This window comes from Pollachius pollachius, assembly GCF_949987615.1.
Source record: "Pollachius pollachius genome assembly, chromosome: 2".
Classification (NCBI taxonomy): Eukaryota; Metazoa; Chordata; class Actinopteri; order Gadiformes; family Gadidae; genus Pollachius; species Pollachius pollachius.
Genome location: NC_136935.1, coordinates 18,333,178 through 18,359,213, shown reverse-complemented (window position 1 = coordinate 18,359,213; position 26,036 = coordinate 18,333,178). Strand labels below are relative to the sequence as shown.

At 43.5% G+C, this 26,036-nt stretch overlaps 1 protein-coding gene across 2 annotated transcripts in view; it reads right to left on the bottom strand.

Annotated features, from left to right (window-relative positions):
- The window catches only part of ehbp1 (EH domain binding protein 1), a 131,376-nt gene that overhangs the window by 72,095 nt on the left and 33,245 nt on the right, over nucleotides 1-26,036 (bottom strand). The window contains exons 6-11 of one of the 2 annotated variants that reach the window (XM_079758726.1): nucleotides 22,093-22,274; nucleotides 20,759-20,898; nucleotides 18,117-18,230; nucleotides 16,549-16,707; nucleotides 15,653-15,935; nucleotides 12,513-12,771 (exon numbers count right to left, since the gene is read on the bottom strand). In XM_079758726.1, the coding sequence (XP_079614852.1) occupies nucleotides 12,513-12,771; nucleotides 15,653-15,935; nucleotides 16,549-16,707; nucleotides 18,117-18,230; nucleotides 20,759-20,898; nucleotides 22,093-22,274 (1,137 nt within the window). The remainder of the gene's footprint in view (nucleotides 1-12,512; nucleotides 12,772-15,652; nucleotides 15,936-16,548; nucleotides 16,708-18,116; nucleotides 18,231-20,758; nucleotides 20,899-22,092; nucleotides 22,275-26,036) is intronic. The other variant, XM_079758727.1, reaches the window with a different exon arrangement.

Here is a 26,036-nt window from a genome sequence, read left to right as displayed (position 1 = left end):
TGGAAGGGAATATAATAAGTATTTTTCATCATTAATGTATAATCACATGAAAAAAATATATTGTTGTGTTTGGGGACATTCAGTTGGTTGCAATCTGCAACCTCACTGCTAGATGCCACTACTTCGACACAACTAACCTATAACACATTGGTTTATTAAGGGTAACAATACAATCATTAATTTATTGTTAATATAATGTTAAAATTGACCAAAAACAAAAGCTTACACACTTTGTCATCATCTCTCAAAATGGAAGCCGATAGGTCATCTTATTCACAGTATATGCAAGTCATTATTTGGGCATGTATTAAGTAAGGGATAATGTATAGAACGCCTGTCATTATCGGGAAAGTAAGCCAAGACAGGGCGAACAGGACACCGACACGAAGCGGAGGTGTCTTGCTTCGCCCTGAAGGGGCTTATTTTCGATAATGATTGGCGAATTTCTATACATTATCCCGCTTATTACACGGCTACTTGCCAAAACGAAAAAATAAAATTGTCTTCTTACAATTTATTTGTTACCAGCATTCGTAGTGTTGATCAGCAGAGAAATAGTCTGCCAAAGACGTTGACGTGTTGACGGGTTAACAAGTAACCGGACTACTTACGGAGTGATACCAAAGACGTCATTAGAGGTTTTCCTTGTCAGCGATCAATTATACTTAGCAACGGTGAATTATCAAATATAATTCACCGCCGGAAATTGTGAAGGGCCCATGCAAGTGAACGGAGCGTTCCACAGCATTGAGAAGACCCGTGTAATAAAACAAAGTAATCTGTGTTTACAGTTGGTTATAGGTGATTTCTTATATTCAGTATTATTTATTCTGCTCAGTCCAATTGCCTTTTGCAGCTAGTATTTTGTTTATAGTTTGATAGAGGTTAGCCTGATGCAAGCTTCAGGCATATTGAATATGCATATTAAACATACATCAACATATATATAACCGCCTGGTATGATAACCTAAATGGAAACATTTGCCAATGTCTTATTATTAGGTAAAATCTGATATTTCACTAGTTTAAAGTCTAACAATAATCAAAGATGATTCAAAAGAGGAAGATGAATATTCCATTCATCATCCATGAGATGTAGGTGAGAATATGAGTGTGATGCGATATATATTCAGAGGTATGTATGTGCTCATGTGGGTGGGAATGGGCGAGGATGGGTGAGGCAGTTTCATGTCCCAACTCAGAGTCAGCCTGCAGGCCAGGAGAGAGGTACTGTTGGCTTTTGCTCTATGAGATGCAATGTGTAGGAAAAAAAAAAGGAAAAGGATCTCTCTTTTCCAGGCATGCTTGGCTTCCAGGGTCCCATTCTGCTCTCTCAGGGAATCCAAATGCAGAGAGGTGGAAATGAATAAAGAAGGGAAAATAACAGTTTGGAGAAAAGCTTGCCAGCCATCTTAGTTGCCCCCCACAACAGCTCACCTGCCCACCATGCCTGGCTGGCTGTTTCTCTGCTAACATTTAACACTGGGGCATTATGTGTTGTAAGCACTAGCTTTAGCTTGTCGAGGAGGTGGCGCTAGCGTTACCCAGAATTATGCCTCTGCACATTAGCTTTGGCTGGGGAAAAAAGGGCTTGCTGGGAAAGATGAGGAGGGGAGGCAATATGGAAACTGAGTTGATTTTAACATCCACAAAATCAGATGTTGTCCTCTCTCGCTTCTTTCCTCCCGTCCAATTCCCTTTCTGTTGTAGATGCTTCTTAAACTCAAAATGAATTCCTTATTATTTAAGCAATCCTTCCTCAAACGATGCAGGACGACCCATCCTGCACTTACACCCGGATATTTCTGCTACCCATTCAATATCCATGACATGCCCATGTCAGAATGTAGTTTAAACAGGACTGTTGAAGGTTTTTCAGTAGGATGGGAATCATCGGTATCTCCATGAATCAAGAAAACACCAACCAGCTTTTGCATATATCACCCTCCTTCCTCTGTCCAAAGAAAGCAGCAAGGACAACTCGAAGGTGGAGGGGGAAATAGGGGGTGAGATGGGGCGGTGTGAATCTATCTTGCATTAATCTCCTTTAACAGCCTCTTCAACAAACAAATTAGAGGTGCGTGGGTTCACCGATCAAGCCTGGCTGATAACGCCAACAGTGGCATTTATCAATTAATCTCAGCCAAGGAGGGGGAAACTCATTAAGGAAACCATTTGAAGAATTAGCGGCCACAGGTAAAGAGGCTGACTGAATCTGTGTCTGTGGAAGTGTGTGTTGGTTGCGTGTGTGTGTGTGTGTATGTGTGTGTGTGTGTGTGTGTCAGATGGAGCATTGAGTCGGTGTCTCATGTGTGTGCGTGCGTGTGAGTGTGTAGGTCCCTGCCATTGTCCAGCGTGGCATGGGGCTACTAAATGATCATAAGGGTGATACCACAGCCAATTATAATGAACATAATTACAAAGTCACCCCTGTGACGAGGAGGCTGATCGGAATACGCATGCATCAACACTCCCAGCCAGGACGGGTATGTTGCACGTGTTCGCTTATATACAAGTGCCAAGGACCGGGTTCGTGTGTGTGTTCTTCTGTTTGCCCTTCATTTGCCTTTGAGGTGGATTATAATTTTTTACTTTATGGTTACTTTATGGCATTTGTGCAGCTATTTCTAACCACATAACATATTTTAAAGGACAGTCTATGGTATGTTTTCATGACAATAGGCATGAAGTGACCTGGAAGCATGGTTGAATGACATTAAAGGTAGGTACACGTAGAATACACTATAGTGACAATGTGGTCATCAGCATTCATAAACCCAAAATAAACAGATTTTCATCTACCTAAGAAGATGTTGTACTTTTTAAAGTAAATTGTATCACCTGGTGCACTCTAAGAGCAAAATGAAGGCGCCACATCTATGAAGAACGTTGTGCTCTTGTAAACGATGTTGTGCTTTAGTAAACAATTTAATCATTAACACGTTGTATAATTATGAATGGTAAAAATATCTACCCAATCCCAACACACTTCCAACACACTATGAACCTTTAGAGGAACTAGGAACCTTTGGAGGAACTAGGAACCTTTGGAAGAACTAGGAACCTATGTAGTATCTCAACAATGCATGACTGCGTAAAGGCAAAGGTGTTTTTACTATGCTAATCAATCTTAAACTGCAAGAACATAAGGGCTTCTCTTCCACCCAGCACCATTTCAGCAGACTTAAACCAGGAAGACGTATTGCAGGCAAGTGAAATCAGAACAGCGGTGCGGCCACAGAGTTCACATTAAAGAACCAAGGGTGGACCTGTTTTCCCAAGTGCTGGTTATTGATTTAGTAATGACTCGAATTGCTACATTAAACCACATAAAACTCAATCATTCATTTATTTATTGAATACAATTGAATTAATGATTCAAGTGTTATGTTAGACATTTTTGTTAGGAGTGTAATATAATGTTATTGTTGTCTTATAATTGGTGACATTTTGTTTGATTTTGTGTACTTAATATAGTTGAGCGCACTCTCCCCTCCAGCTGACCTAGTGAATGTGTTGCTTACTGCTCAGTTTTTAAGTTCATAGTGTGAATGAAATAAAAACATATACTTCATATACATTTTAAATTACTTATAGGGTATGTTCTTTATCAGAAGTTTATTAATGTAGATGTAAATGCAATTTATGATGAATCTTTCTTAATTTGGGTTCCGGGAAGACACCAAATTTCTCTTTTGGGTCTGGAGGTGAAATGGTTTGGGAACCTAGGTTTTAGTCTATTTAAATGTAGTTCCTGGGACTATAAGTTCGGGGACATTTTGGTGGAAAAGCGGCTATATGAGATAAGAAAATGTGCAAAAATATTTTTGTTTCAGTATGAAACTATGTTGGAACAAATTAGACTATGGGGGGCCGCCATATTCTAGGTAGTATGTTGTATCACCTGCTGTTTTTGTTAACCTGTTGTTCTTCCTTCTCAGTTGGCCATTGTGTGCACTTTCTTTCAAATACATTTAAAAATTAAATTTGATTTGTCAAAGAAAACCATTGAGGTGTTTAATGGAGAATGCAGTGGTACACTGCTGACTGGCAACAGAAGTCCTTACAATTGACAGGAAACAGCTGTCTGAGCCAAAACTCCCTCACAATAGACATTCATGGACAGTAAAGGTTTTTGAATGGGTTGTTTTTCTTGTTTTAATGAAACACCGTCTTCTTTCAAGGTTTCATAACACCATGACTCTGACCTGTTTGCCTTGCCCTACCCTCTCCAGCCCAGCCACGCTACTGTTAATGGTTTAACACTGCATTGATTTCAGGGATTGATCTTCCAGCAGCCAAAGTGTTCAGTAGTGGTTTAAAGGGCACACCTGCATAGTGTAGCCAAGGACATACAAGGGGTGCTGGGGGGTGATGGGAGAGGTTGGAGGGGGGTAAGGGGGTAAGGGTACAGGACCGGTACAAATAGAGGCAATTAAAGCCTTATATTTTCACCACTTAAGCTCTCTTTCCGAAACATATACTTCCTCTCTCTCTCTGTGAAACGCACACACACCTTTTCGAATACACAGCCAAGCAGACTAATTGAGTACAATGCCCTCAGAAAGAGTACATCCGCAGTCTGGTTTTGATTTTATTTGGGTTTTTCCCCTCTGAAAGAGTCTGGATTAGTTCAATTAAAAGCCGGCCACTTAAGGCTGAGAGTCGCTGGGTGTGGTCTGACTCTGTGACTCTAGTCCAGACCGTAACGCGGGAGGTCCCAGAGCTGGGGGTCCCAGATCGCCCAGCGGGTCAATGAGGAGAGGTCTCTAGTGGGACTGGGATACCCCTTATCCAAAATCCCCTTTAGCTTCAAAATAAAAGCGCTGGGGAAGATTAGCCCCATCGTAAGATAGAGTTACCCCCACTTCCCAAACAGAGAACACACACGGCGTGTGTTTAACAACACCAGAATAAACATTGCAGGTAATGCATCACATAAAAATGTGTTTGGCCAAGTGGGTCCCAGGAATAAAGCATTACACCTCTCAACGTGAATAATGAAAATGTCTTATTTTGCACCTGACCCGACTCAACTGTAGCCCACTATTTATTCATTTATCGGCGGGCCGATATTATCGGCCGATATTAGGCATTTTCCGAACTATCGGTATCGGCATTTATAATGGCCGATTAATGAATATTTAATTTATTATTATTGTTATTTTTTTGGGGGGGTTATTTTGTTTTTGTTCAAAGGACTTTGAGTTTCATATCTTAAGTTTGCATTTTTATATATTTTATTTATCAGAACTTGAACTTGAAGGGTGGTGCCCCCGAGAGAGCATCGGTCCTTGAGGGAACGTCTCCCCTGTTCTCCTCGACTACGGTCTGGGAGCCAACACTAACCATCTCATATTTGGAGGCGGAGCGCAAGAGGATATACGTGCTCCAATAGTGCGAGTTAAAAATAAAGCACATATATTTTAAAGATTTTTAGCTTGTGTGTGATTTATCGCAGGCACGGGTCGGGTAACGGGCCATATTTTAACGGGTCCGGGCGGGTGCGGACTTCATTTTGATATTATCAAGGGTGACGGGGCGGATCTGGCCTAGGCTAATGGAAATAAACAAAATGTCGGAAAGCAGAGTTGGTTGGGCCGCATTTGGGCGCGTTGGTTGGGTCCGCACGAGAAAGGACTCGCTGACTTTCTCGTGAGCACCAGATACTTTCTCGTGCTCACGAGAAACGTTAACATTTTCTGTTTCTACCCCATGTCCCTTTACAGGTTCCGTACTTTTTTGTTGGGACAATAAAAAAATAAAATAAAGTGTATTTCTAAACTGCATTACCTTATTATTTTAGTGAGGACTCATACGCGTTTCTGGAATCTCTTTTTAAAATATATATTGGCCAATATACGGGAATATCAGATTTTTAAATCACCAAATATTTGTATCGGTATCGGCCTTAAAATCCTTTATCGGTCGGGCTCTACATACCATACTAACTATTTGATGGGGAGACAAACAAACTCTGATTATCCAGGGAAGTAAGCCTGCACACACGTGTGTGGGACAACACACACACCAACAGGCCCTTTTGGCTCTTCCATAGAAGCCCTATTAGTCTGCCACAGGGCCTCTCATAGAACACATCAATCATGGAGGGATTAGCCAAGTCCTTCTGCAAGCTCCGGACAGGTCTCACTCACACACACACACACACACACACACACACACACACACAAACACACACACACACACACACACTCTATTACTGCTTTCATTTTGATTTTACGCCATCTCTATTCTGTTAGGTTCACTTTTCCTCTCCGTCTCTCTCTCAGCTTGTGAAGTAATCCTTGGCAGATAGAACTAAAGAGAACTTGCTAAAGACAGATTACAAGCACTGCCTTGCCGAAGACCTTCCTTACACCGGACCAAGGTGTGCGCATTGGGACTGGCATGCTTTGTAGTCCTCTGCTTAACTGGTGAACTCAAAACGCACACTGTACAAAAGCTCAACAATAGCCACATTAGCAAAGCAGGATCAAAGTATATGTGTGAAATATATATATATATATATATATATATATATATATATATATATATATATATCCCATTCCCCCACACTAACAACATACATAGCCATTTAAGCCTCACAGACAACTATGCTCAACAGACACAGACTGGTCTGGGCATCAAGGAGTCTGACACATGCTGCCATCACCAGAGGGGGATCCATTTTTTAACTATAAACAAAGTGACATTGTCCAGTGGACTATCAGAAGAAACAGCAGATACACGCTCACAATATTATGCGCTATCAGAAAACAGTATAACTATTTAAATCAGTTCATAAACCAAACATCCACGTGTCCTTAGAAGCACTTCAGTCATAATCACTGAATCCTCAAATGCAGCGACATCATCTTGGTACAACCCAGCAGGTTTTGAGCTGTGCTGAGGAACAACAACAGGTGGATGAGTTACACGTCCACGGAGGATGCGGGACGGGGCTGTCTTAGGTACCAGATACCACTCCCTGCTCCCTGGCCTGCTGAAAGCAATGCCCTGCGGCCAGGCGGGGGGAACAGGGACCCCCAGTGAGTGTGGGGGGACATTGACCGCATGGTAGCAGGAACCGGCTCTCTTCTCTCCCAAGAGATCCAATGACAAACTCACAGCGAGTAAGCAAAGAGGGGTTGTGTTTGGGAGGGGAGTGCAGGGCAATTGGGTTAACGAGAAAAAGTAGGCTGTTGAGAGCTACTGACTTAAACCAACCCGACTCCTCGGCAGGATTATTCTCCTAATATTACATAGCTTTATAGAAGGCAGGGAGAAGGAGGTTTCTGCAGTATGGAAGTTAATGGGTAAATAACCGGTTCCCTTGGCCATGCGAGTGGCCAAGTTTCAGATAAAGTATGACTACCAGTTGGTATTTGATTGTGAGATTTATAAATCAGATTCATACTACAGCATTTCACTTCCTTTAGTATTAGTTCTCACTTCAGCATCTTGCAATAGCATTCCCTTTTTGTATGAGCCACTTGTGATAAACATTTACATCATGGCAATGTTGATCGATTACAATAAACACCTTTGTTGAAATGTGGTTATTTACCGCCATCTTCATCTCAAATATATACCAATGGTAAAAAACATAAAGAAATTCCAATTTCACTACAGGAGTCATGTGGCCAAATGAATATTGCAGACTAGTCTCAGAGTGAGTAAATGTGTGATATGAAGTGAGATGAAGTTTGTGCTATCCTTATCAGAGAAAATGTATGCAAAGAAAAGAATAGAGGGTCATTGAAAAAGTGAAACAGTCAGAAGATTAACAAGAAGCTTCCTTCCTCCTCTGAAAACGGCCCCATAGTTGTCAACAGCAACCTCAGGGAAACTATCCTACCAATAACCCTGGCCCAAGTTAATTAAGAAATATCACAGTCCTGTACGAACCCAATTAAATAATGGTTAATTTATTCTAATTTCAGTGTGACGGCGGGTCGGGTGGGGGGCCGGCGGCGGGAACGCAGTGCTGGCCCCTGGCTTCCTCTGGGCCCCTGCGTGCTCGGGAAGAAACACTCCTTCATTTGAACCCTCTGATTAATGCACCGATGATTAAGGCACTAGGACCCCCTCGCCGGAGGAGCAAAGGAAGCGGACTGTGTGTAAGAGTTAGGTAGTGTGTGTGCATGTGTGGGTTTGTCTGTGTGCATGTGTGTGCGTGCCTCCGTGTGTGCGTTTGCATAAGACAATATGTATAGAGATAGGAAATCTCTGTGAGGGTGCATGTACGAAAAAGACTTACTCTTTGTCAAAGCTTTTATGTAAATGTAAAGATAATATTGGACTTCTGAAACTTTCCACCATTGAACAAAGGCCAACTTTGAAGTTTTTCCTCATATGAAAATGAGGCAAAATGATTTGTCAAGCGGAAACCGACTGAAAATCCAAAGATCAGCGCATTTAACTGTGGAGCCATGTGTCTCGGCAGTGGGATGGAGAGAATCGATGGAAAGGAAAAAGGAGGAGCAAGTGATGGTAGGAGCGCAGGGAGGGGTGAAATCGGCACCGTGTTGGGGAGTATGGGTGGTCATAGTTGGCCTGGCGGATCTCACGACCCGGCTGACAGGAGCGCGCTCTGTTCATTTAAATTAATCCTGGATACGTTTGCAAAAGCCCTTCTACAGAAGTGCAACTTAAACACAAGCCCTGTGTCACTCAACATCACAGGCGTTGGGCAGAGAACACAGCAGAGGAGAGGTCAGGTTTGATGAAGCTCCCAGCTGCCACAAGGTAGTTACGCTCAGCCATCAAACAGTCTCCACTAGGATGCTGAGATTCTGTGTATATATCAAACATCAATAAACTATGTTCAATCTTATGTTCAATCACTAGTTGGTTACAATGATAAAGGATAAAAAAGCGCAATACAAAAAATATATTTTATATTTATTTGCACATTATTCAATCCAAGATTAACATGATTTGACGCAGAATGTATCAATGTAGGACGTAAAAACATTTTTATTGGTAGGACGTCCACAGCAAAACACAAATGAAGGCCCTTTATTTGCTATGGGGGGGAACGGGGGATTTCCTTGTAACCTAAAACATGCAAAAGCCCCCAGCTGTGTGAGTTGAAATGTGTGCAGATGCTTTCTATGATGTTTTGATGTACCCAAATCAATTTCAGAGAGATACGCTATCGGGCTGTCACACATGAGGAAACTGTGTCTGAAAGCCGTGTCTCAGCTGCCAACTGCCCAGTGCTATAGGCATTCGTTGGGGGAAATGTAATCAAATATGCTTAATGCATATGTGAAGAGCAGGCACCCCTACAACAACATATGTCCAGTGTTGTCCTGATTACATACGGGCTCTTTGTTCAAGAGGTTGATTTAAAGACACACTTTCTGAGATCCTTGTTTCAAAGTAGGATAGAGAAAAAATGTACGTGTCCAATTCATTGCCCTCTCCACTTCTCCTTCCTAGGCTAAGATACCACTTAAACTGTAATCTATAGCAACCAAGAACATTTCTGAGTAACTTTCTATATCTATTCACTGATTAATAACATGGTCATATCAGCAGATACTGAAATGATATATAATTTCTTCATTAGCCATACCATACCATTGTGCAGCATCTAATCTGTGATCCAGCAGCCACAGGTTAAAGTAGAACTTTAGGGGGCGACGGCACAAAGCCTGGGCTGGAAACAAGAAAGAGGAGGGGTCACAACTTTCCTGTTTCTTTGTGGAGGTAAGCTTTCAGAAGGGTCTTTTTATAGGCATATTCTACAGTGGGCAATCTACATGGGGTTGATTTGAATAGTTCTGACACGTTGCCAAGAACGTATGTGTCAGGGACAAGATATTTGAGCTCGTCTTCCCACAGGGAAAAGTTTAGTAGTGCTGGCCGAGTTTGTGTTTGCTCATAGCCAGTCACCCCCTTAGGATCCATGCCTTCAGAATCGTGACTTCCCCCAGATTTGAGCTAATTTGCTATCATATTATAGGTTACAAAACTGAAGTATAACTAAATTATTGATGCAAATATAGCATATAATGCAAGATGCAACCAAGGGACCATGGCATTTTATAGATTAACTTTTAATAATCACAACATGAACTTGTGAAGAAATTATTTAATCTATGGAAAAGACAACTAATAAAATAGGAAACAACTCTTGTCTGACAAACTCACAATATGCTGCTGGGATTACTTATTTTTACATAATTTTATAATTTTGAGCCACGTTTACAATTTATATTTTCCTTCTAGGTGAAATATGTCCTTTATGTTTAAACCTATGGATTTGCTTTGATAGTAGTTAGGGTTAGGAAACGTTTGGAAACGTTGAGCGTGAGATTTGAATTGAACTGATGAAACAACTGCCTCTCCTCCACCATGTTGGCATCTTGTGCCGCTGGTGATTGACTGTGGAACGATGCTTTGGAGGAACAAGAAGCCTTAAATCCAGAAAACACATGTAACCGCAGATAGAGAAGACACACTAATCTCTGTTGCTTATGATTTACCATTCAGCCAAACGCTATGGGATATTCACGACCCTTCAGGGAAAGATGTAAATTCAAAAGGCGAAATAACATATTTTAAAATGCATACATTTCTATTCATATTTAGAGATTAGGTATAGTTGTTTTTTTTATCATAGTGCTACACTCATTGCTTGCATAAGTAGCAAGTGGGGATGAATAAACATGCGGAGGGAGCATGCAGTGCAGCATGGATTCAGAGCTTTGCTATGAGAGAGCTAGAGGTTAACCATGTATTGGGGCGGGTTACATCTGGTGACATACATATTCACCCAGCGAGCCGTGGGCATGTTGGAATCTATAGCCGCACATGTGCCGAGAAATGGTGACAATCACCGTTTACAAATGGATAAACTCTGCTACATGCGCATGCACACAGAAATCCACACAGCTCACCCGCACCCACAACAACCATGTACACCCCCCCCCCCCCACAAATCACTAGTGGGACCATCTCCTGTCTTAATCCTTAAGAACTTCATGGATGCAAAGGTCATCATCCAGCCCACACAAAAATGGGGTGTATGTGCGTGTGTGTCTGTGTGTGTGTGTGTGTGTGTGTGTGTGCGTGCATGCGTGTGTGCATGTGCGTGTGTATTTGTGTGTGCCCTGAAACGTTGTGTAAATAAATCAATACATTTCCAATGCGGCTGTATATGTCAAGAAACCCTGTAGCACCTATACAGTCGATTGCTTACTTGCATCCAATTTCGCCCAACTCTCATCTATTCTACCAATCTCTCTCTCTGTTTTCCCCACTACTTCTTCCCTTCATTCTACTCTCCTAACACCCCCATTCCTCAACCCCGACCACCAGCCACCCAGAGCTCCAGAGGCAGCTCTTGGCAAAGTTTGGCCAACCACAGGCCACTGGCTCCGGGTAATTAAAGTGGTTAAGGCCCCCCTCACCCACGGTCACAGACAACTGCAGTGGGGTGATAAAGGCACAGTGCCATAATGACATAGACGGCCGGCGTTAGCACCCAGCTACACTAAAACAGTCAGCCAGCCAGACACACAGGGCGGGGGGGCTGCTCGCGTCAGGCTAACTGTACCGTGTGTGTGTGTGTGTGTGTGTGTGTGTGTGTGTGTATGTGTATGTGTGTGTGTGTGTTGGGGGGGTCAACCTCCTTGTGATTAGTCTGCTGTAGTTAAGCCTCCAGTGTTTAAGCCCCACATATGCTCATTGGGCCTGAAACACACACACACACGCCTTCATGCCCATGCACATACATACACACACATATAAACACACCGCACACACAAGCAGGCACACCCCCACCCCCCAACAGCCAATCCTTCCCCCACCAGTAGTGTGACCAACAGCCATTTAATTACATCACGCCATGATTTACCTCATTTAAATAAATAAACAAACATATGAACGCACACCAATAAATATATACCTATATTCAAATGAGCAGATGAAGAAGCCGGGCAAGCATGCAGAATGCATCAGAAGGCGGGACTGCACAAGCGGAAAAATAAATAATGTGGAGGACCAAGACGTGCACACACACGTGTAAGCAACCACCATATCCATTTCAATCATCTCTGAAAGTTACACAGGCTGCAACTAATGCACAACAACAGTGTATTCCTAAAGGTGTGGTTGGTGTCTACGATCTGTACCGATGTGAAGTGGCTGCTTGCTACACGTAGCAGGTCCTTTTGACCACACATTTCCTATTGTTTGCTCAAAAGTTTTTATTTTTTCGGCCAGTGTAATCAATGCATCCCACGTCATCAACCTCTAAAATTGTCAGCCATGTTCTTTAGGTCAGAGTTCTCAAACCAAAGAAGCTGCCCAGCTTTCACTAACTTTTTCTAACATCGAGGCTCCACCTGATGTTGGAGTTCAACTACCTCTTTCTACATCCCGGAAACTGTGTGTGTGTGTGTGTGTGTGTGTGTGTGCAAGTTTGCGTGCGTGTGTATGTGCGCGTGTGGGTGTGCCTTCAGATCATGTAATGAATGGACCTCCAGACAGCTGCCTACCTTGGGGGAGGAGGAGGGCAGCTCCCTCCCTGCCACCACGGCCACAAGCCCGGGCGGCTGGGCCCCCTCCCGAGAGGGGCCTGTACTTGGCCTAGGGGCCGTGGGACCCAGATCCAGGGAGTTGGGGCCTGGGCCGGCACCAGGGCCCGGGGGGAGAGGGGCCCGTCTCTTCTGGCTGCTGTACACGTCCAGGGAGGCGGAGCCGGAGGAGGACTGTTGCACTGGGCTGGAGGCCCTTGGCTCGAAGAATGGGTTAGACCTGGGAGCAAGAAGGGAGAGAGACACAGAGAGAGAGAGAGAGAGAGAGAGAGACCGATAGAGAGACCGAGAGAGAGAGAGAGAAAATGAGACAAAAGGCAAAGAAGTGATAGATAATTATTTGCATGAATGTTTGATTTCAAAAGCATCTTTCACCTTCTTCTGCGATTTTAAAAAGCACACAGAATAGGACTAAGAAACAGCCAAGGCATTAGGTTCTGGCGCATAATTATTTTTGGATATAATATAGACAACATAAAAGCTGTGTTAGTCATTATTAAAGGTAGCTGATTTCACATACACACAATACATAAGCCAAGTGTCTGTACAAATTGTGAAGGGGGATAAACAATGATTCACTTTACATTTCATCCAAATAATAAACAGCAAACCCCCGGCCTCCTCTCTCTTCCGCCATCACACACACACCGACACACACACACACACACACACACACACACACACACACACACAGGATGTAATAGAAGATGATGGTACCCTTAGGCCCGAACCTCACCCTCATATCCTTGCTGCTTGGACAATTGACACACGTGCACACGCACATAGACGTGCATGCTTGCACACGCAAACACACACACAAACACACTTGCAGCTACAACAGTGTCAATCACTCCACAGTACTGTTTGTCTGGTTGAAAGCGGGGGCATTGCTCTGAGACTGTCACTCAACAAGATACAAAATCCCCATCTAAACAAACACACCTGAACGGGGAGAACACTGGTAGAGAGCTATAGAATGGGGGAGAAGGAGCAACAGAGCTAGAAGAGAAAGCTAGAGTTGGAGAGAGGGACAGAGAGAGAGAAAGAAAAAATCATAGAACTGACTAGGTATCCGACTGAAAGACATGGTTCGTTTTTGCAATGAATGACCCAGCTTGACCTAAAAACGAGCGATAGAGAGAGTGATGGATAGAAGAGAGAGAGAGGGAGACAGAGCGAGAAAGAGAGAGAGAGAGAGACTCTATTGTTTGGAATCAGACAGGCTTTAAGAGTATCTCTGGCATGACTTTTTAACTGCCAGTCAAAACAGTGACTTGCCCTTGTGAACTCCTTCTCAGAGAGAAGGAGATAGAGAAACAAGGAAGAAAGCTGAGCAAAAGGAAGCAGACGACAGATTTGCCTGTGTTTGTGTAATCCAGTGTTATCATCACCTTTTTTAGCCGTACGGTTGGGTTGTTTTGATTACAGCTGTTATTACATGACTGTTAGTCAGTAAGTTAAGTCCTTAACAGTTATCTGATACTCTTGTTTTACAAAATACAGAAAGTGTATCCATAGTATGACATATAAGGAATGTTATTAGCACAGTAAAGAAAAAAATAAAACATTAAACTAACATTAAACTCAAAAGAATGAAAGTAACTAAACAAAGACAAAATAGGGAGAAGAAAGGGATGGTAAAACCCCATTGGTGAGATGTATATATAATCGAGGATTCACTTATCATGTCTGCCATCAAATGACATCTCATGTTCATGTTCATCATCTCATGACATCTTACATTTTTCAGACCTTTTATCCAAAGCAACTTATTTGGAGCGAGGCTTGGAACATTCAAATAATACAAACATACTGGAGTAACAAGAAAAAATAAACTGGATGGATTGCAGAGTGGCAAAATAAATCGAAAGTGAGGAATTGTGTGCAATATGTCAACGGAAATTATTTGTATGTGTGTGTGTGTGTGTGTGTGTGGGTGTTTGTATGTGTGTGCTTCTGCTTGTGCTTGTGTGTGCGTGGGCTTGTGTGTGCGTGGGCGTGTGTGCTTTAGCGTGTGTGTCTTTGTGCTTTTGCGTTTGCGTGTGCTTTTTCCGTGTGCATGTGGCTGCGTGTGTGTGTGTGTGTGTGTGTGTGAGTGTGCGTGTGCATGTGCGGAGATGAGGGTAAAAGAAAGGCCAGAGAGGGAGGAAGAGAGCGGATGGGGAGGACAAGGTGAAAGTATGCAGCGGAACAACAGACTCCTTGTTTGTGTTGAAAGAGCTGCCTCGTCACTCTGAGCCCTGAGGGGTGAAGCAGCCCTTCTAGAGGAGTCATCTGTTAACACCGGCCGGCCCAGACAGCCTGTACCCTAACAGAGTGCAATTAGTACGCACTGCTCAAAGACACTATGGAAACACGATGCAGCTTTCCCCCAAGATGCTTCGTGAGGAGTATTAGGAAACTCTCGGTGGAAAACCACCCTCTGCCATGGTCAAGTTGGAGCCAGATTTAAAATGCTTGATCGTGTATACTGTGTTGCGTAGCTCTTACTCAAAAACAAACACACACGCATACACACACGCATGCACACATTAATCGTTGCCCTTGTTTTTGTACTTATGTATCCTGTATTTAATGTGCCTCGTATTCTAACATGTGTATTGTGTTTAACTTTGCTTGTCAAACTTTTTTGTGTAACTTTTAATAAAGGCCAAACCAGGGACAGGGGTTGCAAATTAGTCTTGACTAGAATCTATATTATATTTTATATGAAACAATGAAAAAATGTAATTGTCCCTGCTCAATAAACTTCTAAACAAACAAACAAACAAACAAACAAATAACTCCAGGTGGTGGTTTGAGATTCAAATTATGAATTTCAAATGACTGAAAACAGTGAAACCTCATTTAACCCATTTTCTTTTATTAATAAACGCCAAGATCTTTGACTATCTCACTTTAAAAAGATAAGCAGGGATGACTATGACCGGAGCCAGGGAACCCTGAGAGTTATCTGCGACTGAGGGCACTCGGTCGGAGACACATTGTCCGTGTATTCTTTGAACTTGAATTCTTAGCTCCAGATCTTACTTCATGTTTTGAACTCGTGTCCTGTAACCCTGTGTGTGCTGAATAAGGGACTGCCTTATCTCCATACTCACTCGTCCAGATCCTCCTCCTCCATGCGGGCCGTGTGGGCGTACAGGTACTTGCTCATGTCCACGGGGCGGACCCCCTTCCTCTGCCGGGGTTTGGGGGGGTCTAGGTCGGCGTGGGCCGTGTCGTCGTCCAGGGGGTCCGGCTCATCGAAGGGGTTCCCCGAGGACTCGTGCGGGTCGGGCTCCTCGGTGTCCTCCGGGACGTCGAAGGGGTTGGGGGCCTCGTGGTCGTAGAAGGGGTCCTCGGGCTGGAGGCGGGCGGCGACGGGCGGCTGCTCCCGGGCTTCTGTTCAGGGGAGGGCGGGGGAGAGAAGGTCCTCAGAAACCAAGGGAAGGTAGAGCACTATATCATGAGCTCAAAGGCAACAAAAGACTCCCGCTGGTTTCTTTAACATGGGGCAGAGTTAGGTTGTTTGAAATAAACCGTAGCCAGGAACAGACGGGATATTGCACTCACCACTGCGATGTCGGGGTTAGGGTTAGTGTTACCCTACTGAGTTAGCTGACCAAACTGAGCCATTACTGACACACACTTGCATTTATGCTCAAATTTGTGTATTATGTTGAAATGAAGCTAACAAACTCGAACTCCAAATGTAGATCAAGTGTCGGTCAATCAAAAGGCAAACCGACCATAAGGACACAACGAGCTGCACAGAGCGACTGAGCTGTCTGGAAGACTCCAAAAGTATTGCGAGCATGAAAACACACACACACACACACACACACACACAGACACAAACACACACACACACAGGTTTTGCACACATTGCTTGGCCCAGCATAGGCGGCTGATGTTAGAACTTACTGCTACAACAAGTAAAGTCACTAAACTGTATTAGAGCAGATGCAAACCCTGGCCGACCACAGGTCAACGGGTTCATGGGCTGAGGTCCTACCTTCGTCCTCCGGTTCACCAAACGGGTTGAGGTTGGGGGGCTCCAGGGGGTCCCCGGGGTCCTGGGGGTAGTCATCGGGATCCTCAAAAGGATTGCTACCCAAGCCAGGGGGCGTGTCATGATCCTCGTCATCCAGGAAGTTGAGCTTGCTTATCAGTTCTGCCATCGCGAGTCCCAACCAAAACGGCCGAGGAACCGAGCAGAGGAGAAGAGCGGTGAGAAGAGCATGTGGGTCAGAGCGTCTGAGCTGGCGGTCAGTAAAGCGGGGAAAAACATTCAATGATGTGACAGACAGCTTGCGTTATCGTGGAATGGAGCAGTCACAGGAGAAACAAAAGAAGCGCTGAAATCAATCAAAAAAAGGGTTTTAAAAAATGCAAACACAAAAAGGATCTGCACTTGGATGTGAACCACAACGATATGGACGCTTAATGTCTAATAATGTGGCCCATTTGTTGTAAGGACACAGCACCATCGTGTCCTCTCCACCCCTTTGTTACTAGGCTTTCTGGGTAAAGAAATCAAGAAAAAACAGTATGTGGCCCCAAAGATTACCGTGGGAGGCAACATTGGCTGTATGAGGTTACTATGGCGATCGTAGCTGGTTCATATCCATCACCATGGCTATGGCTCGGTCCCTGGTTGCCAGGGTGGGTGTGATTTAAAAGAATAGTGCGTGTCCATGGTGGACTACACAGCGAGTGGAGTATTAGTGTGTGTGTGTGTGTGCGTGCGTGTGTTTGTGCGTGAGCGTGTGTGTCTGAGATTGTGTGTGTGCGTGTGCGTGTTTGTGCATGTGTGTGTGCATGTGTGTTTGTGCATGTGAGAGTGTGTGTGTGCGTGCGTGTATGTGTGTGTGTGTGTTTGTGCATGTGAGAGTGTGTGTGTACGTGCGTGTATGTGTGTGTGTGTGTGTGTGTGTGTGTGTGTGTGTGTGTGTGCTTGCCTGCCTCTGAGGTTATTATTTCAATGTTAAGTGTTGTGAGAGACTTCATGATAATGAGTTGTGGCATTTTTCCACAGCTCTCAAGTGACAATAGTAACTGCCCATAACAGGTCACACAAAGTCCAAGAGAGTGACTATTTCCTGGTTTGGTTCACTATCAACTGCAAGAATGGGAAAGTGAGCGAGGGAACAAAACGCACAACAAGCAAACTTAAAAACATTGACCTTATATGGGAAGCAACATAAAAAGGACATAAAAACCACAAAAAAAATGCATACAGAACATCACCACATGTACCAGGATTAACCATAGAAGCCAACCATCGCATGACCACAACACCACCACAACACAGAGGCCTTTGATAAGAGGAGGGGAAGGGCTGAACATGGATGTGTGAGGAGAGAAAGAGAGAGAGAGAGAGAGAGAGAGAGAGAGAGAGAGAGAGAGAGAGAGAGAGAGAGAGAGAAAGAATTAGATTGTACAGAGAAGTGTGGAAAATGAAACTGAGAGTAAGAAATTTAAATAAATCAATATAAAAGGAACAAGGAACAGAGAGAGAGAGAGAGAATAAATACAGTGGAGTAGAGGTAGAAGAGGTGAAAGGTGTGGAGAGAGAAAGACCTTGAGAGGATGCAGCAGCAGGCTTAGGTGGTGCTCTGCATGCTTGCTTACGGACACCTTCATCATCATCATCGCCGTGTAAGCAGCTGAGGGCATTCAACTGGTTAACTATGTCTGTAAACCATGGGAGGGAAGGAAGGAAGGAAGGTAGGTAGGTAGGTAGGTAGGTAGGTAGGTAGGTAGGTAGGTAGGTAGGTAGGTGTGTAGGAAGGAAGAAAGGAAGGATGACAGGTTGAGCACAGCAAATCAAATTCCAGTGCAAGGTACGCAATGGCACACATGTATGTTTGCAGACATACCATTACATATATGTAACGGTTGAGGTCAAGACATACATTTATAGGTTCTGGTTATTTAGATTTTTAGGAAGAGGGAGTCAAAATGCTAGTTGATTAGCACTAGATCAAGCACAGCTAACCACACACGCATGCAAAAGAGCAATAGCTGAGACTTAAAAGTACAGTTTTATTAATTATTAAATATTTTCATATAAAATGATAGACAACATCCATCCGTAATCAATTCAGGCCGAATTTAACTGGCTAATTATTTGTGTTTTATGTTTATGTGTAGCCGAGTGAGAAACCGTTATTATTATTTACCGTGGAGTTACCGTTATTACTATACCTACCTACCGTTTGGATTTACCGTTACAATTCCTACTGTTCGAAATTAAATACAGTTTGATGGTGGAGGTTGGTTTAATCCGGGAGTCCGCAATAACTTTGGGACAATTGCTGTACTGCCTTAATCGGAATAAAAAAATATTAATGTCGAGGCAGCTTAAGATTTTGCGTCGCTGCACGCATTTTGAGCACTCATTTTGCACCTTGTGGTGCTGCTGCAAGTGAGTTTGGTCGCACTCCAACCTTTAGTTGCGACAGATTTGAAGCACTCTACAAATGACCAGATTCTGTAATTCAGCAGACACCTTGTACCCAAACCATTTCCAAAATATGGACCCATTTGTCTTCCGCTTCCGCTTACAAGCTCCTCGGCGCCGCGTTTGCGGGGGACTCCATGTTTCGCGCCGTAGGGGATTTAAAAAAGTGACGTGAGTGGAAGGGGGGCCGGACCGGGGCAGAGTGTGTTTGAGCCGGAGGCAGAGCGGGAGAGAGATAAGCAGAGTCACGGAATAGCAGGCGGCAGTTGCGGTTCGAAACTGCTGTTATTTGGAAGAAATGGGCTGTACTTTCAACACAAATTAAACTATATTGATGTTGACGATAGCGTCTCGTTCCATATCTTGTTTGAAAAAATATCGATATATATCGCCCAGCCCTATTTCAGTCTATAAATCTATCTCTCTGTCTTCACTCCTGGCTACATTGCCAAGTGGGTGACCTGTTACCATACACTGACTCTGGATTTACAGATAGCAGCTTGAATGTTATCAGTAATAAATCATTTAGACTTTTTTACAGAAAGATTGCCTAATGCTATTTTAAAGTGTGATCAAACCCTAAAATCCCTTTTTTCAGGTGGGTCTTTTGACTGAAATGTGTAAAGTTGTTTAACAGAGAGGATTCTCTGTAAAGCACAAGAAGTGTGCAGCTGTTGAGTGGTTTTCCTTTGGATGCGTCCCCTGGCTTGTGGGACGTAAGCTTGGCATTGTTTCACGCCACCTCTCACATTTTCCGATGGAACCCCACGTCCCCCCTTTTTCTAAAACCTTTCTGCCTGCTCTGAACAGGTGGCAGAACAGCTCCTGCTCAGATGGAAGCTAACATACCGTTTAAGAATGAATGCATCTCTTTAATCAGGTGAATGAACATTGGAAAGTGGATATTGAGCAGGCATGTGCAGGTACTTTGGTGCATTCATGTGCACTACATAGATGACAAGGTCAGTGTTCTCTCTTCCTAAACAGAAAGCCATTAGGATTTGAGAGAAGTAGTAGTAAGAGAATGGTCCAACTGTGTTATAAACAGCAGATTGCGATCCAGAAAGGAAGATGGCCTTTCTCTTTGGGAACTCCTGCAAAATGAACTCAAAATCACACCATATCACTGGATATAAATATGAACAGCTGCACACAACCAGCCACAAAGATAAACCCGCAACTGTGCTTACCAACCACATGAGACTATTGATAATTCATTTGTCTTAGGTGTCCCTGGTAAATCCTCCACTTCACCTGGCTGGCAGAGGCCATATTCCGTTTTGTGATTTCACTGAGCCACAGGAAAGGCAACAAACCTGATATGGAGCTAACATAACGTAGCCAACATAACGCTATAGCTACTGTCTAGGCCTGATCCCAGTAGTACACCAAAAGCTGGTCCACACACAGTGTCCGGACACTTTCACATACAAATCACATTTTGATTGGCTAATTTGTCTTTCAGTCCAAAATCAGACTCCCATTCCCTTAAATATTGTTGTTTTGTTCTGGTTGGAATCTGATTGGATATTAGTTGTAACTGATATCTAAAAATACATGAAAGATTCAATTAATATTTTTATTATCAATTGAAATCGAATACCTTTACTGAAGGCAGTGAAGGCAATGGCTATTATTGTTAAGGGTTAGGGTTATTATCAAATTAGGGTTTTTATTTGAAGGGAAATTAGCAAATGGCTAATAAGTCAAATTTCCATGTCCTTCATTGTGACAGTTGGGAGTTATTGCAGGTTATTACCTGTGATCTTGGCAGCCTTCTCCTCCTGATTCACCCTGTTCTCCTCTTCCTCATCGTTGTCTTCCTCAAAGTCGTCCAGGTTGCCGATGTCCGCCTGCTTCATGCTCATCAGGCTGGCTAGGCTCTGCATGTCCTCATCCCTGGGCAACACACACACAAACAAATAAAGATACAAACATATAACCATTTCTTCCATTTCTTAATGAGGTTTCTGCGCTCGAACCTATGCACGCTAACCAAAACCAGCCTATCCACCACACTGACCAAAAGTAGCCTATCCACCATGGTAACCAAAGCAAACCTATACACCACGCCAACCCAAACTCTATAACATTGCCACAAAATTTACCAAAACTCTCTCCATTCTATTCAAATGGCTTACCAAAGCTCTCTCCGGTCTATCCTCCAGGGTAAATGGAAGATGGGCTTCACCATGGTAACCATGGTTCCCTGCATGGCCCTCTCTCTACTCTGTTCTTTGTGCCTGGTGCTTCCTGCCTCAACCATCTCATTTGACCCGCTCTGATGGAGGTTGTTTGTGTTCGGCTGGCATCATTCCCCGAAGGGTTAACAAGGGTCATGCATCATCAACCCCTGGTCCCAAGCACAACAAAGGCTTCACCATTCACTGTGTGTGTGTGTGTGTGTGTGTGTGTGTGTGTGTGTGTGTGTGTGTTTGTGTGTGTGTGTGTGAGACAGTAAATAGCTGCCCTTATCAACAGAAAATATGTTTGAATGAATAACCAACTACAAACACAGTGTATAGGAGTGCATGCAGTGTGCAGGCTTCTGTCAATTAAAGCTGACCCTCATCAGTAAACAGGCCTATACAAACATGTGACAAACCAGCGTGTGTCAATGTGTGTTTGTAAAGTTAAGTTGAACAAGTAGAAGTATGCTTGTCATCTATGATACCGTGACTGTTAGTGATCTATGGTTGGGATCACGGGGGCTCTCGTTTACTGATTACCACAATCGTGAAAAAGCAAAGCTGCAAAACTTTATATGTAAATATTTAAATAGACTTAATATACAAAGTTTGACATATATTGTTGACTGTACACTACTTTGGGTGATTCTTATAGAATGTAGAATAATATGATGACAAATGTTATGTATTGTCATTGAGAACAATTTTAATCATAAAAAAAGGGTAATATCACAAAATTTTTAAAAAGCTATACCGGACCATCACAATATAACCCTCATCACCAAGTGTAATTCCGTTTGTGTGACAATTGGAATGGACGTGTTCATGTGCTCATGTGTGCATGTCTTCATGTGTGAATGTGTGCATGTGCTCAAGCAGGCTCCCTTTGTGTGCGTGGACCCACGTGGCTTTGCCCTCGCGCAGGAAGATGCAGGAGAGGGAGAACTGCAGCGTGGCCGACACCACCTTCTTGGAGAGGGGCTTGAACTTGAGCTTGACGTCGGTCTGCGTGGGCATGGGGCTGGCGTACTGCTTCATGTTGATGCTGCTGGTGGCCAGGGCCTTCCTGCGCCCTGAGGGAGACTCCTAACAGGGGAAACCAAGGGAGAGAAATGAAGGCTAATAGTTAGATACAGCATAGCACCAGCAACAACGCAACTCAGACTCTCCCAAGCATCTCCTTCGTCCTTTCAGACTGCCGGCATTGTAGGGACACTGCAGCGTGTGCCTCCCTAATGAGCAGGGGGTGGACACTAGTACCCTCCTGAGGTTTCCTCCTAACGGCCACCACTAAAGTCTGCTTTGCTCTGCATCCTCTGCTCCGTCCAGGCCACACCGCAACGCTCTGGGCAGGCTGCTCTTCCTCAAATTCTGATGATTGAATTTGAGGAACATGCCATAGACCCCGACATAAGAGAGCAATTAAAAGCATGTTTATTTGTGTGTCTGCGCGCGAGCGAGCGTCTGCGTGTGTCACAAATATCAGAGCTTCTAATGCTATAATCTGGTAGAGCTCACCACTACATATGTGATAAATCTGGATAAATCATATGTGATAAATAAAGGAGTTTTCCAGATTCAACACATTGAGGCTTCGTTGGGGCAGACCTTCTTTGTATATTGAGCACTCTTTATGCATCTCGTCTAAGGAGGCCTACAAGTAGTTAAAGGCCATCGGAGGCCGAAAGTATGTACCTCTCATCCAGGAGTCAAACCTCCTCACCGCTACACTATCCTGTTCTGTTATAATACAAGAACAGTTATGGGAAAAGTGTATGCGGGGATTAACCTTATAGAAATAATTCTCCATATATATATGAAATAAACATTTATGCTTCCCAGTGTAGTTTGCGAACTTTCCTCAAAGTTTTACAAAAGTTTTACAAAAACCAAATGCAAAAATTGGAAAAAGGGAAGCTGACATCCACAAGAGCAGGGCAAGAGTGAGCGAGCTTCATGCAACTAGCTGGTAGGCTGGGGTCAGGACCAGGCCAGCGCTCTCCCTCCCTTCTCTCGGTCTCCAACCTCGCCATTTCAGAGTGCGGAAACACGTTGGGTAAGATGTGAGTAGTCGTCGTCATGACAACTCACCGAACGACAACCCGATGCGGCCACTTGACATTTTACATTGACATTTTAGTAACAATAGTTTGATGAAATACACGCACACACACACACACGCACACACACACACACACGGGACACACATGTCTTATCACACTACAGATTACACCCCAGCTATTATTCAAAACTAATAGTGCATGCAGCCGCTTTATGAATTTTACTAAATGCATCTCACACTTAAGAAGGGGACACGGGGGGGGTGCCTGGGAGTTCAGCAGAAGGCGGAGGGGAGGCTGTCAAACCAGGATACACTTATGGATATGCAAATAACCCTGAAGGAGAATTAAATAAGCTTTTCAGGTGATTTGAGAAGGGGCCCAAAACAATGAGAACACACTCCATCTCCCTGGACGCATGATGTCAATCATGAGAGAAAGAGAGAGGGGGGCGTATTGCAGAATTGAAGGGGTGGAGGTTGTGGTGAGGAGTAAAAGCAAGTCAAGGACAATCCAGAAGTTATTAACACCTCACCTTAAAAGCGGGTAAAAATGAGGGGAGGTGGCATTATACTGCCACCTGGCTGCCACTTGTGTTTGCGACAGCAGATAATACCGTCATTTCAACCCTTGGCGTAAAGGCTGTGGCTGCTTCAATCAATAAAGCTAGCTGTAGCCTTCAACACAGATCCATGCAGTTTGGTTAGGACTGGATAAACTGGTTTTACACCCAGATTACACATACAGGATGCCACGTTCACAGTGGCACAAACGTAATCTGTTTATTACAATTACTTTTATGCCACAATAAGTGACATAAAAGTGCATTGTCGTGTTGACAAGAGTTTGACTGACCCTCTAATGGAATGCCTGTGAGTCTCCATCAGGCCATGATCTGCCGAGTTCCCTGCCGAGAACTGCAGGGAGCTTTGTCATTTTTTACACATGCAGTTTGCACTGCATGCAATAAAAAGAACTATCGCTAACATAGGGACAAAAGAGTTACAATGAGATAGTTAAAGATAAATAAAACCAATACCTGGTCACGGGTTTCAACAGGGCTATGAGCTGACGGTGGGAAAGTCAAAGCAATATACCAGACAAAGCCAAATGTCCACAAGTAGCTGTCTATGTGTGTGTGTAGATGATGACCTGTGGGCGTTGGTTGTGTGAGTAAGAGTCTGTGTGTGTGTGTGTGTGTGTGTGTGTGTGTGTGTGTCTGAATGTGTGTTTCTGATAGGGTACCTGCCCTACCCCTCACTGCTGATGCCAGCTGGCCCAGAATTGATTCCCAGCTGCTCTCCCAGTGGGGGGGTTAGGGGTCAGCACCAGGGGGGAGATCCCCCTGCCCTAAAATGCCAATGGGACAGGCCAAGAGAGGCGGGGCCATCCATTTGATCGTGTATAGGATGGATTAATTAGGCTGAATGAAACAAGAAACCTGACTCTTCTTTGTATAGACTGAAGCCCCCACATCCCTCCCCCCACAGACACACACAAAAACACACACACACACGTATGCCAATCCACTAATGGTGATTTAACACACACAGGTCACCAGTCAATTTGTTTCTAATTGGAACAAATGTAATCAATATGTTTCTATTGATCAGAGTGCTGTTCAATAACAACATTTTTCAACATTTTAAATGTCGAAAGGTAAAAAAAGGTGCAAAAACCACAACATAACAATCCTATTTGGTGATTGGGTGATAATTGTTAATGAGTGATTGAAATAATGAAAATAAAATGATATAATTGTATCCGCAATATCAATTTGAAATAATTCTAGATAATGTGCTGTCCAAGCAAATATTCAGTTTCTCAACATAAAGTATCTCAAGTATTACAAACCGTATCAATATTAAGGCATATTGCTAATAGGTTTGATTGACCTGACTCTGCACAGAGCAACTCTTAATCAGGTTAGGAGAAAGCTGGGTGGGGACAAAAACCATCCTAGTCTTTAGACATGGGGCTGCTTCCATTTATATACTGCAGTCGGAGAGAAATATAACAAACTCAATTTACAACCAGGAGTTAACCCCCAGCTAAATGCCACCCATGCACCACACACACACACACACACACACACACACACACACACACACACAAACGCACACGGCTGGCCAGAATGTGGACAGCATCAGCCCGCTGTATGTTAAAGGTCTGCAGTCAGCAGATTGAGCGGGCAGACTTCACTGTGCTTTTACGCTTTCCTCAAGGTCACGGTTATGGGAAATTGAGACATCCATCGTGTTCACATCTCTCTCTGAATCCTCACACACAATGGAGCTATAGCACCATAGGTTCGGCCTCCACACATAACTGATAAAGCTGATTTATTTTTTATTTATTACTACCTATGAATATATCACTGTTGATGATTCACACACTTGTCTGTACAGCCATCCCAAGAGCCCCTTCTATTACATTGTGCTGAGATGCATTGTAACTGTCCAGATAAAAAAATCGACAATTTCGTTTTTTTAATGCAGTGTCGTAGCTTTAGAAACACACGCATACTTCATCTCACAGAAATACAGTATTGTACATCGTAACAGGTAAATGAAAAATATATTATACCACCATTATACCATTGATTACCACCAACAATCACCAACAATGGTTAGATATTAGTTACCATCATATATGATGTTGTTGGTTTTAAATCAACTTAAATAGATGTTACTGAAAAGTTGAATGTGTCTAGCATATCATTTCTTGGCGTATCATGGAAAACCTGTGTCGATAGTTATATTTTGAATACTGTTTTGAAATTTTAGCA